General features: G+C 48.2%; 1 protein-coding gene across 5 annotated transcripts in view; it reads left to right on the top strand.

The window, feature by feature from the left end:
• Positions 1-13,202, top strand: part of LOC119971968 (protein kinase C-binding protein NELL1-like) — a 926,238-nt gene that overhangs the window by 297,715 nt on the left and 615,321 nt on the right. For all 5 annotated transcript variants that reach the window (XM_038808351.1, XM_038808348.1, XM_038808349.1 and 2 more), the window contains exon 12: positions 7,463-7,591. In XM_038808351.1, the coding sequence (XP_038664279.1) occupies positions 7,463-7,591 (129 nt within the window). The remainder of the gene's footprint in view (positions 1-7,462; positions 7,592-13,202) is intronic.

The following is a 13,202-nucleotide window of genomic DNA, read 5'->3' as shown; positions in this document are numbered from 1 at the left end:
ATCTATCCTGATAGCTCAAGTTTCTCATCCCTGGAACCATTCTTGTAAACCTCTTCTGTGTTCTCTCCACGTTTTCACATCCTTCGAATAGTGTGGTGTCCGGAACTGGACACAACATTCCAGCTGAGGTCTAACTAGTGCATAAGTTCAGCGTAACCTCCTCGCTCTTGCACTCTCTGTCCCAGTTAATAAAGCGCAGAACACTATCTGCTGTATTAACTGCTCTCTCCACCTGCCATGCCACCTTCAATGATCTATTTACATATACACCCAGGTCCCGGTGCTCCTGCACCCCATGAAGAATTTTACCCCTTATTGTATATTGTCTTTCCACGTTCTTCATACCAAAATGCATCACCTTATATTTCTCTGCATTGAACTTCATCCGCCACCTATCTGCCCACTCCATCAGGTTCTCTATGTCCTCTATGTGTTCCACACTTTACTCTTCATGGTTTACAATACTTTCACATTTCCTGTCATCTGAAAGCTTTGAAATTCTCCCTTGCACACCAAGACCCAGATCATTAATATATATGAGGAAAATCAAGGGTCTTAAAGCCGACCCTAATACCACCACTCCAAACCATCCCCGAGCCTGAGAAATATCCATTGACCATTACTCTCTGCTCTCCATTATTCAACGAATTCTGTATCCACGTTGCTACTGTCGCTTTTACTTTCTTCACAAGTCTATTGTGTGGCACTGTATCAAATGCCTTCTGAAAGTCCACGTACACCACATCAACAGCATTACCCACATTGTCCCTTCCTGTTACCTCCTCAAAAAGCTGCAGCATGTTAGTTCAACTCATTTCCCCTTTCGAAGTCCAGGCTGGCACTTCCCAGTCAACCCCCACATTTTCCCATGTGACTACTAATTCCATCTCGAATAGTTGCTTCTCGAAGCTTTCCCATCACCGATGTTAAACTAACTGGTCTGTAATTGCTGGGGCAATCCTTAAAAGGTCTTTGAACAGTGGTGTAACATTTGCAAATCTCCAGTCCTCTGACATCAACCCTGAATCTAGAGGAGATGAAGATTATGGCCAGCGCCTCTGCAATTTCCATTCAGACTTCCTTCGATAACCTTGGATGCAAAGCATCTGGACCGACCTGGTGCCTTGTCAAATTTCACTACCGACAATCTATTAAACACTTCCCCAATATCACTTTTGAACCCTTCTAGGGGCAGGGGGCGGGATTCTTCTTTAGCCAACACTGAAATCGGGTATTGCGATTGGGCGGAGATAGTTTCCGATGCCAAAATCATGGCAAGTGCCGAATTGACGCCAAATTGCGATTCTCCGTCACCTCGAACATGGAGTCAGTGCGTTTCACTCCGCACGTATAGTAGGCACTGTTTGTCTATCATTAGTGAGCCAGACCTGGTACTCTCCAGGACCTCCGCGATTCTCCACCTCCGACGGGCCGGGTTCCCGACGGCGAGGTTCACGTACGCTTTAAAAAAATAGTAAAACCAGCAGGGCGGCTGCTGAGGGAGAGACAGGGGTATGGAAGGTGTCAAACTTCACCATATTTTGCTAATAGTTGTGCCGTTGGCCCGAGGGCGTCTGCGAGGGCCGGTGTGTGGTGGTGGGGGGGTGGCCAGGAGGTGGGCTGTGGGGTCGGGCTTGATGGACATGGAGCACCATTGCCGCAGCCGGCAAGGCAGCCATGCAGCTGCGCACGACGCTAAGAGCCCACTGTGAACCTGATGTCACGGGTCATGTAGCTGTCCCACCAGGGTCTTCCCCTGGGTGCCCTCTGGCCCCAGATGACCCAGCACAACCAGTGCCATCTTGTTGGCTGGAATGAGTGTGTGTGGGGAGTGTAATGTGTATGTGCGGCTGCAGCTTGTCAGCCTCCCGAGTGTCAATCATGGACCCGGCCAATCCTGCACCGTTTTTCATTGGAATCGATTGTGTTCCACGCGGCACCGGTGCGAGCCCCTCAATGGTAGTGGAATCGGTCCAGGTGCGTCGCCGCTTTTTCTGTCGGAGACGTCCACGGATTCTCCATTTGCTTCAACACTTAGGGTCAGATTCTCTGAGTCTGAGGCGAAGGGCGGAGGATCTGTGGCGTTTTATGTGGAAGAAATCGGCGCCTCCTGAACAATACTGCGACCAGTGAGGGGCGAGCAGCCAGGCCACGTAAAACACCCGGCCGCCATAAATTAAACGGCCGGAGAATTGCCGGGTCCGTGGCCGCGCATGATCACGGCGACGACCTGCGGCGATTGCGCTGTAAAACATGGCGCCGTCCATGCGCGGTCCCGACCTGCCAGATAGTGCCCCTCCTGGACACTCCCTCACCACCCCCTGGCCACCTCCCACCAGTCCTCCCAGCCCTCGAGAAAGCCCCGCTGGCTAACAGCATGGCTCCCCCCTGACTGTGGCAGCAGTGGACATAGTCTGCCGCCGCCACCCCGGGTTCCCGCACAACGGTGACCATGAGTGAACCGTGTGGTCGCGAACTGGGCCCATCGGGGGTGGAGCATCAGTGGAGGGCGTTCAGGTGACGTCCTGAGGCCGTTCCAATGGCTTGCGGCATGCGCCGCGATGACGCCGTTTCAGAGAGGGCGTAAAATGGGTTACCTGCGCCAAACAGACGCCGCCTCCTATTTTGCAGCAAAAAGGGATTCTCCGCCCGATCGGCGATTGCAGAATCGCCGTCGGGGAACAGAGAATCCAGCCCTTAGCCTTAGAAACGGTGAATCCTGCCCACGGTTTTCCCCTCTGTCACCATGTCTTGGGTAGCATCCTTGGTAAACACGGGTGCAAAGTATTCATTCCATACTTCAGCCATGCCCCAGCCTCCATGTGTAAATCCCTAATCGGCTCTACTCCTCCATTTATCACCCTTTTGCTATTTATTTACCCATAGAAGATTTTGGGATTCCCCTTTATGTCGATTGCCCATCTTTTCCAATAATCCCTCTTTGCTTCTTCAATGTGCAATTTCACTTCCCCTCTGAAGCTTCCATATTCCTCTCGGTTCTCAATTATATTTTCAACCCGACACCAGTCGGTAGCACACTTTTTCTTCCTTATCTTACTTTTTATCTCCTTTTTCATCCAGGAGCTCTGGATTTATTTGCTCTCTCTTTCCCTTTTAAGGGAATATACTTTCACTGTATCCGGACCATTTCTGTTTTGAAGGTAGCCCATTGTTCAGCGACAGTGTATCCCGCCGATCTCTCGTTCCAGCCTCGCCCTTGCCGGCCAATCCACTTAGCGGCTTCCTGGGACCTCTTGGTTGTCTTTTCATTCCCGCCGCTGCCTCACCACAGCTGAAATACTCACCAAGTAACTCACCTCTTCTCCTGTAGCAGGGCAAGGCCACTTTCTGATGGGTGAAAAGGTTAGGAAGCAAAAGAGCACCTCTTTCCCCGAGGTTTTGTTTCCCCACTTTGATCCAAATACCCAAATAGAATCTAGGGGCAGCAGTGAGTGTAGTGGCCATCACGAAGGAGAAGGTGCCAGGAAGCAAAATGTTCTGAAGATGGATCAATCACCTAAACTGGACGGACGACACCCCTTGGTTCTGAAGGAGATAGCAGAGGCATCGGTGGGGATCTTTCAGGGATCACTGGAAGCAGGGAGGGTCTGGAAGATGGCTGATGTAACACTGCTGTTTAGGAAGGGAGGGAGGCAGAAGACAGGAAATTATAGGCCGGTTAGCTTGACTTGGGTCATTGGTAAGATTTTAGAGTCCATTATTGAAGATGAGAATGCAGTGTACTTGGAAGTGCATGATAAAATAAGACTGAGTCAGCACGGCTTTGTCAAGAGGAGGTCATGTCTGACAAATCTGTTAAAGTTCTTTGGATTTGGATTTGGGTTTTGTTTATTGTCACGTGTACTGAGGTACAGTGGAAAGTATTTTTCTGCGAGCAGCTCAACAGATCATTAAGTCCATGAAAAGAAAAGGACATAAAAGAAAATACAGCACGGTAGCACTGTGGATAGCACAATTGCTTCACAGCTCCAGGGTCCCAGGTTCGATTTCGGCTTAGGTCACTGTCTGTGTGGAGTCTGCACATCCTCCCCGTGTGTGCGTGTGTTTCCTCCGGGTACTCCGGTTTCCTCCCAGAGTCCAAAGATGTGCAGGTTGGCTGCATTTGGCCATGATAAATTGCCCTTAGTGTCCAAAATTCTATGATCTATGATTAACCTAGGACAATAGTTCGGCACAACATCGTGGGCCGAAGGGCCTGTTCTGTGCTGTATTTCTCTATGATAATAGGGCAACACAAGGTACACAAAGTAACTACATAACACTGGCATCGGATGTAGTGTTAATCAGGTCAGTCCATAAGTGGGTCGTTTAGGAGTCTGGTAACAGCGGGTAAGCTGTTTTTGAAATGAAATGAAATGAAAATCGCTTATTGTCACGAGTGGGCTTCAATTGAAGTTACTGTGAAAAGCCCCTAGTAGCCACATTCCGACGCCTGTTCGGGGAGGCTGATACGGGAATTGAACCGTGCTGCTGGCCTGCTTGGTCTGCTTTAAAAGCCAGCGATTTAGCCCAGTGTGCTAAACCAGCCCCTGGTTTGAGTCTGTTTGTGCGAGTTCTCAGACTTTTGTATCTCCTGCCCGATGGAAGAAGTTGGAAGGGTGAGTAAGCCGGGTGGGAGGGGTCTACATTATGCTGCCCGCTTTCCCCGGGCAGCGGGAGGTGTAGATGGAGTCAATGGATAGGAGGTAGGTTTGCATGATGGACTGGGCTGTGTTCACGACTCTCTGAAGTTTCTTGCGGTCTTGGCTGAGCAGTTGCCATACCAGGCTGTGATGCAGCGAGAGAGGGTGCTTTCTATGGTGCATCTGTAAAAGTAGGAAAGAGTTAATGTGGACATGCCGAATTTCCTTAGTTTCCTGAAGAGATATAGGCGCTGTTGTGCTTTCTTGGTCGTCGCGTCAACGTGGGCAAAGCAGGACAGATTTTTGGAGATGTGCACCCCTAGGAATTTGAAAGTGCTAACCATCTCCACCTCGGCCCCGTTGGTGCTGACAGCGGTGTGTACAGTACTTTTCTTCCTGAAGTCAATGACCAGCTCTTTAGTTTTTCTGGCGTTGAGGGAGCGATTGTTGTCACTACATCACTCCACTAGGTTCTCTATCTTCCTCCCGTATTCGAACTTGTCGTTATTCAAGATCCGACCCACTATGGTCGTATCATCAGCAAACTTGTCGATGGAGTTGGAACCAAGTTTTGCCACGCAGTCGTGTGTGTACAGGGAGTAGAGTAGGGGGCTAAGTACGCAGCCTTGCAGGGCCCCGGTATTGAGGACTATTGTGGAGGAGATGTTGTTGTTTATTCTTACTGATTATGGTCTGTGGGTCAGAAAGTTGAGGATCCAGTTGCAGAGTGAGGAGCCAAGTCCTAGATTTTTGGAGCTTTGATATGAGTTTGGCTGGAATTATGGTGTTGAAGGCGGAGCTGTAGTCAATAAATAGGAGTCTGATGTTGGAGTCCTTGCTGAGGAGATAACAAGGAAGTTATGTAAAAGAGAACCAGTGAATGTGATTTATTTAGATTTCAAGAAGGCCTTTGTCAAGGTGTCTCATAGCAGATTGTTGAACAAGTTCAGAGCCCATGGTGTTAAGGGTAAGATCCTGGCATGGATAGAGGATTGGCTGACTGGCAGAAGGCAGAGAGTGGGGATAAATGGGTCTTTTTCAGGATGGCAGCTGGTGGCGAGTGGTGTGCCTCAGGGCTCGGTGCTGGGACCATAACTTTTCACAATATACATTAACTATCTGGAAGAAGGAACTGAGGTCATTGTTGCTAAGTTTGCAGATGATACAAAGATATGCAGAGGGACAGGTAGTATCGAAGAAGCAAGGGTTGCAGAAGGACTTGGACAGGCTAGGAGAGTGGGCAATGAAGTGGCAAATGGAATACAATGTGGAAAAGTGTGAGGCTATGCATGTTGGTAGGAAGAATGGAGGCACAGACTATTTTCTAAATGGGTAAATGCTTAGGAAATCAGAAGCACAAAGGGACTTAGGAGTCGTTGTTCAAGATTCTCTTAAGGTGAACATGCAGGTTCAGTCAGCAGTTTGGAAGGCAAATGCAATATTAGCATTCATGTTGAGAGGGCTAGAATACAAGACCAGGGGTGTACTTCTGAGGCTGTATAAGACTCTGGTCAGACCCCATTTGGAATATTGTGAGCAGTTTTGGGCCCCATATCTAAGGAAGGATGCGCTGACTTTGGAAAAGGTCCAGAGGACGTTCAGAAGAATGATCCCTGGAATTAAGAGCTTGTCATATGAGGGGTGGTTGAGGTTGTGGGTCTGTACTCGTTGGAGTTTAGAAGGATATGGGGGGATCTTATTGAAACTTACAGGATACTGAGAGGCCTGGATAGAGTGGACGTGGTGAGGATGTTTCCACTAGTGGTAAAAACTAGTAGGGTAGCATGGAAGCACAGTGGTTAGCACAGTTGCTTCACAGCTCCAGGTCCCAGGTATGATTCCCGGCTTGGGGAACTGTCTGTGAGGAGTCTGCATGTTCTCCCCGTGTCTGCGTGGGTTTCCTCCGGGTGCTCCGGTTTCCTGTCACAGACCAAAGACGTGCACGTTAGGTGGATTGGACATGATTAATTGCCCTTAGTGTCCAAAAAAGGTTGGGTGGGGTTACTGTGTTATGGTCATAGGGTGGAGGTATGGGCTTAGGTAGGGTGCTCTTTCCAAAGGCTGGTGCAGACTCAATTGGCCGAATGGCCTCATTCTCCACTGTAAATTTGATTATTCTATGATTCTATGATTCTATAACTAGAACCAGAGGACACAATCTCAGGTGAAAGGGACGATGAGGAAGAATTTCTTCAGTGGGGGGGGGGGGGGGGGGGTGAATCTGTGGAACTCTTTGCCTTAAAAAGGCCGTGGAGACCAAATCACTGAGAGTCTTTAAGACAGAGATAGATAGGTTCTTGATTAATAAGAGGATCAGGGGTTATGGGGAGAAGGCATTCAATCAGCCATGATTGAATTGTGGAGCAAACTCAGTGGGCCGAATGGCTTAATTCCGCTCCTATGTCTCCTGGTCTTATTACAATAACTATTATTTACATAGCATGAGATATCTCAACCGGGTCTCTCCTCTATGTCGGTACCCAAACTGGCTGATGTGCAGAGGTTTAGCTATGCATGGTTTAGGGTCTGTTCCCCCCCCACCCCAACCACCTTTTACGGGCGAGCTTGTATTCAGCGGGCCTCACGGGTTCTTTAGTCATTGCCACTACTTAAGTCCAATAAAAGTTATGACACCCAGCTAAAAATCCACAGGTACTGGTTCTTCGATAAACTGTTCGTCAATTACTTGCGCTTAATATTGGGGATAGCTGCGATTTGCTTCGGAATGAGGATCAGTGAGTTCATAAACTTCAATGATTTGGATCGTTTTTCCCTCTGTTGCAGCCCGCTTGTGCGATAACCGTGTCCTTACATTGCAGGCCATGATTTCTGTGCCGAGGGCCATCCGTGCGGGGGAAACTCTGAATGCTGGAACCTGAACACGAAAGCTGTATGCGTGTGCAAGAACGGCTTCATCCCCATCCAGGGCGACGGGGCACATTGCGAAGGTAGGAATTGGCTTTCATGGGCGTTTCTGAGTGTGTTTCTGAGTGTGATGTTGCCTTGAAGCAGACAGGCGTGCTGGAGTAAGTTGTCTCGTGGAACTCAATTGTCAGACAGGCAGTCTTCACATTTGGTCCTTGTTTGATGGATTAAAGAATGGGTGTCCGTAAAACCTCTCCAGTTTTAAGAAGCGGTGCTAAATTGATGCGCAATGTTAATCTGTTTGTATTTCAAGGATTGTTAAAAACGAATTCTCAGAATGTAAGTTTAACTGGCATTGATAGCCCATTCCCAGCTGCCCTTGCAGTTGGCATCGCGCTCTCTTCTTGATTGCAGCTAACGTTTGTGAGATATGAATGACCTGATTGTAGCCTTGCTGTTGTCTTCTGATACATTAGTATTGTACCAGGTGAATACTCAATGTGTTGCGAAATTTGCAATGTATTTATTCATCATGTAGTCATCAACACAGTTAAGATGGGGTGATGTCAAAGATAGAAACACTTTTGGAATCTTGTACAGTTGATAATGTTTTGCGTGTGCATTTGGATGTTATGTAGCCCAGGGACAGTTTGGGAGAATCTTTCAGTGCAGCGTGCGCTGGCAAAGTGATGCGAGTTATCAGGGGTCCGAGTCCATTACCTACTGGAGGATGAATGTTGAAGTTTGGCTCAAGGTGCATTACCTATGTATTTGCACGTTTTACCATTTTGTGTCAGCGATTTTCGTTCCAAATCAGAAGAATTGTACGTTGGGACATTTCCACACATAAACTGATGCACTTCATGTAAAATCTGTACAACCCTTAGCTATGTCCGATTCCAAATGTTGCCTTGTGTTTAAGAAATATCAGACACTCCAAATTGAAACATCAGCAATAATGCCTCACTTAACAAGCAATAAGTAATGTTGGGAATAAAAATTACAAACTATTTGTGGCTACAATAATTGTGACCTTAGACACTGTGACAATAATTGATGGGTGCCATACGGATAATTCCGATATTCCCAGATGGCCCACAGTGTTTTGGAAGCATTTGTTAACGGTGACAAGCAAAATATCTGTGAAAGCTGTGCTTCTGGACAGAGGTAATTTTTTTTTTGAAAAGCAATAAAAGTCTCACCAAAATGGAAGTCAAAAACACATAAGCGAAAGGTCGCGCTTGAGATCCGTCAATGATCAGTGACTTGTGAAATGTAACTGAAATATTTACACTGGCATGGCAACAAGAAATCAGCGGTGGATTTTATTCCCACAGCATTGATCTTTTTAAACAACCTATGCGAGCTTGATCACATTCTATTATTTTTGCGCTCTGCATAAATTGTGAGTCGACAAGACAAGGTGCATCTATCTCTGCAGCGTTGGAATGCCATGAGCACCTCATTGGGGCTTTAGCGCTGGTAGTATAGACTAAAGAAAAGATAGTGTGAGTGAGAGCAGATCACAGTTTATAATAGTGTAGAGATTAGTAGTAGATGAGCGTAGATTATATGTTAATTATCAACTGTTCATTATATAGGATTAAGTGTTGAATCCAATTAAGTAGTGTTAATAAATTTATAGCTTTGTTCAAGTTAAAGCTATTTTGTGGTCTTTGTGAACGCTACGCCAAACATCCTAAATTTAGCAACACAAAGACCATCACAGTGCCTTCACATCCCTTCTACTAATCTAACATCTAAAATGTAATCAAATGTCCCAAGAGAATCATTAAACATGGTGCGACATAAGGCATGATGGTCTTTGTGAACGCTACGCCAACCATCCTAAATTTAGCAACACAAAGACCATCACAGTGCCTTCACATCCCTTCTACTAATCTAACATCTAAAATGTAATCAAATGTCCCAAGAGAATCATTAAACATGGTGCGACATAAGGCATGATGGTCAAAAGCTTATTGCGGAAGTAGGATTTAAGAAGCACCTCAGAGGAGGTTTAGGGAGGGACTTCCAAAGCGTAGGCCCCAGGCTCCTGAAGTCCGGCCGATCAACGGTGGAGCAATTAAAATGAAAGGATATGCAGAAGGCCAGAATTAAAGGAGCATAAATATCTCCTGTTCCTTTATCAGTCATCTTACATTGAGCTCCTCGCTGTCATTCAATTTCCAGTTAATTCACCTTGTTCTACAACCCGGGTCTCCCGAGGGTGTCCATGATTGGTTGTGGGGTGGGTGGGGACATGGGTGGGGAAGGTGGTGTTGGAATTGGAACCATTCTAGTTGGTATGTACCCCTTCAAGATTAAACCAAGCAAAAGTGCACAGTGATGATAATTTTAAATAATTGTCACTGTTTCTCGTAATACAGAAAATGAGGACTTTGTGTCACAGAGCTGTAAATGCTCCGAGGAGCTGCCAGAATGGAACCTCCGCTTACCCTTAATAAGATTGAGCATTGAATGCATGATGGAAAACCAACCCTTAATTCTTATTGAGTCTGATAAATCAGAGTTGGTTTTGAGAATAGAGATGACATTTTCTTGACTGTAATGGCTTCTTTCCTCTACCTTCCAATTATTTCCCCTCCTACCCTGAAGGCACTGACTTATATTGGCGAAGGTTCCCAAGTTCTCAAGCCTCCTTTGATATCTCACTCGGGTTGCCATCCATAATGTGTTAATTAAAGCAGTGAGTGTTGGCAGGGTAAGTGACCGCGGGAATGTCACAATTAAGCAGAAACGAGGGCAAAAAACTGTGAATGCTGTAATTAAAACTGAAAGTGCTGGAAATACGCAGCCGGCCTGGCAGCATCCACGTCTTGAGTCAAGTGTGACTTCCTCAGAACTCAGTGCGCCACCATTAAGCAGAATCCTGGGCTGGATTCTCCGCACCCAGACGGTGGAATCGTATTCGCCAGCGGGGCCGCAAATCCGTTTTGGTGCCAAAATCGGGAGAGGCGGCGGTTTTAAAATTCTCCGACCCCTGAAAATCGGCTGATCGGCGGGTGGGGGGGGGGGGGGGGGGGTGCTTCATTCAGGGCTGGGGCAATGTGTGCGGGTGGTCCAGCGTGCGCGGGCGGCCAATGCAGGGCATTATCTTGGAGGTCCAGGTCTGCGGGCTGAGTCCGCCATGGAGCACGGCGTGGCCGCTGCAGTTCCCTCCCAGTTACTCACCGTCGTGACTTGGAAATATAGCACCGTTTCTTCACTGTCGCTCGGTCAAAATCCCTCCCGAACAGCACCTACATCACATGGACTGCAGAAAGCAGCTCACCACCACGTTCTCAAGGGCTGATAGGGGTGGGCGATGAATGCTGGTCTAGTCAGCGGTGCACACATCCCGTAAATGAGTTTTTAAAAAAATCATTGGGCGAAATTCTCCGCCCCCCCACGACGGGTGGGAGAATAGCGGGAGGGCCTTCCCAACATTTTTGCCGCCCTCCCGCTATTCTCCCCCCCCCCCGCCGAAGTCCCGACCCGAATCGCTGCCGCTGTTTTTTTACGGCCGGCAGCGATTCTCAGCTGTTAGATGGGCCGAAGTCCCAGCCCTTTACGCCGTTTTTACGAACGGCAAACACACCTGGTCTTGCCGTTCGTAAAAACGGCGTCACAAACTCGCTTTTCATAACCATGGCACCGATTGGCACGGCCATACCACGGCCATGGTGGGCACCGATCGCGGGCAGCGGGCCCGATGCCCGCGCACTACTTGTCCTTCCGCCGCCCCGCAGTATCCATTCGATGACGTCACCCGCGCATGCGCGGGTTGGAGTCTTCCAAACTGCGCATGCGCGGCTGACGTCATATGACGCGTCAGCCGGCGCTAACTCCGGCAAGCGGGCTTAACGATTTTCGTTAAGCCCGTCTTGCCGGAGCCTACGGCGTCGGGCTGCTAGCCCCGACCGGGGACCAGAATCGGTCCCCGGTCGGGAAGGGGCGCGCTGCCGTAAAACCCACCCGGGTTTTACGCCAGCTTTACGATTTCTCCCGTTTTGGGAGAATCGCGCCCATTGTGTTCATCCTGTTGAATTCAACCAACCAGTGACTGAACACAGGGAGAATCTTACACTAGTTCCTTTGGAGCAAAGGTCAAAAGTATTTATGCAGCCCTTGAAGTGACATGTTGTGATAGCTGTGACGAGTCTGCTTTATCACCGACAGTGGGGTCATTTGAGGAGCTAATCTATATCCTCGATCCTGCAGCCCTCCAGTAAACTGGTGATTCAAGGGACTAATTGTGAACAAAGAATAATATGGAAACTACCATCTGTCAGGAGCTGGCTGTGAAGCATATTCTGGTTTCTATCAGGAACCATCAACATTAACGGCAGGAAGGTGGAGGAACGCTCTGTGAAAATTCACCTCCCCAGCAAAAGTAGACAACAGATTAATAAAAGCGATTGATTTTGAAATCAATGTTTTCGGTATTGATTTAATTGCCAGTTAACCACCCTGGAGAAAAGATTGGCTCTCCGAAGATGACCCTAGGTGGAATGCAATTCATAATTAATGATCGATTGCAGCACTCCTGCTGAACCTTTGGACCCAGCGACGCTCAAGGTAATTTTATATCGAGGAGGTAAAAGATGAGAGAAAGCAGTTCTTGCTCACCATGGTGATAACTGAGCCACGGGCAGCTTTCAGAAAGGGCTTTCCAATATGGGATTAAATTGCCTAACTGACAAACATGTGAACCAACCTGGACAATCCGAGCTGCCAGTGAGGCCCTGGGTGACCGGCCTTCGGCCTCTCGTGGTTATTTCTATTGGGAAATATCCAAACATGTTTTTGAAGGTGAAAAATCTCAGTAAAATCTGATCAGAACAACTTCATTTTAATACCGACCATTGTAGAATGTAGAACCATTTTGATTAATTTATAAAAATGCTGTTCTGCTGACATTGAGCGCAATCTTCTGTTCTCGCTGGCAGTGAACTTGGAGGTGGAAGGATGTATCATAGATCATAGAATTTACAGTGCAGAAGGAGGCCATTCGGCCCATCGAGTCTGCACCGGCTCCTGGAAAGAGCACGCTACCCAAGGTCAACACCTCCACCCTATCCCAATAACCCAGTAACCCCACCCAACACTCAGGGCAATTTTGGACACTAAGGGCAATTTAGAATGGCCAATCCACCTAACCTGCACATCTTTGGACTGTGGGAGGAAACCGGAGCACCCGGAGGAAACCCACGCAGACATGGGGAGGATGTGCAGACTCCGCACAGACAGTGACCCAAACCGGAATCGAACCTGGGACCCTGGAGCTGTGAAGCGATTGTGCTATCCACAATGCTACCGTGATGAGGAGATGTATCGGAAATCGGCTGCCTTCCCACCTCTGTCCGAATTAAGTTCTGGGCGGCAAGGCCCATGATTGATCTCGTCGCTCTGCTGCCCATTGAGACCCTTACGTGGCCAACTAATGACCAATTAAGGGCCTCATTCCACCGCCGCTGGTATTAATCCAGCCGCAGATGGACCTGTCTCCATGCGGCATGCACAGCAGTTGAAAGCCTGTAGCCAGCTTGCCACCTCCGAGGATTGATATCGAGGAGTGGTGGGTGGCGCGTGTCCCTTCGTCAAAGGCACTCAGCGCCTGGTCAAGGAAATGACCATTAGGAAAGGGGAGGGTCCACTGACAGCCACCCTCCCTGTCCTTGCTACTGACCT

This window comes from Scyliorhinus canicula, chromosome 9 (assembly GCF_902713615.1).
Source record: "Scyliorhinus canicula chromosome 9, sScyCan1.1, whole genome shotgun sequence".
In the NCBI taxonomy this organism is placed as follows: Eukaryota; Metazoa; Chordata; class Chondrichthyes; order Carcharhiniformes; family Scyliorhinidae; genus Scyliorhinus; species Scyliorhinus canicula.
Note: the sequence above shows the minus strand (reverse complement) of the source record. Positions and strands in the feature narration are given on the sequence as shown.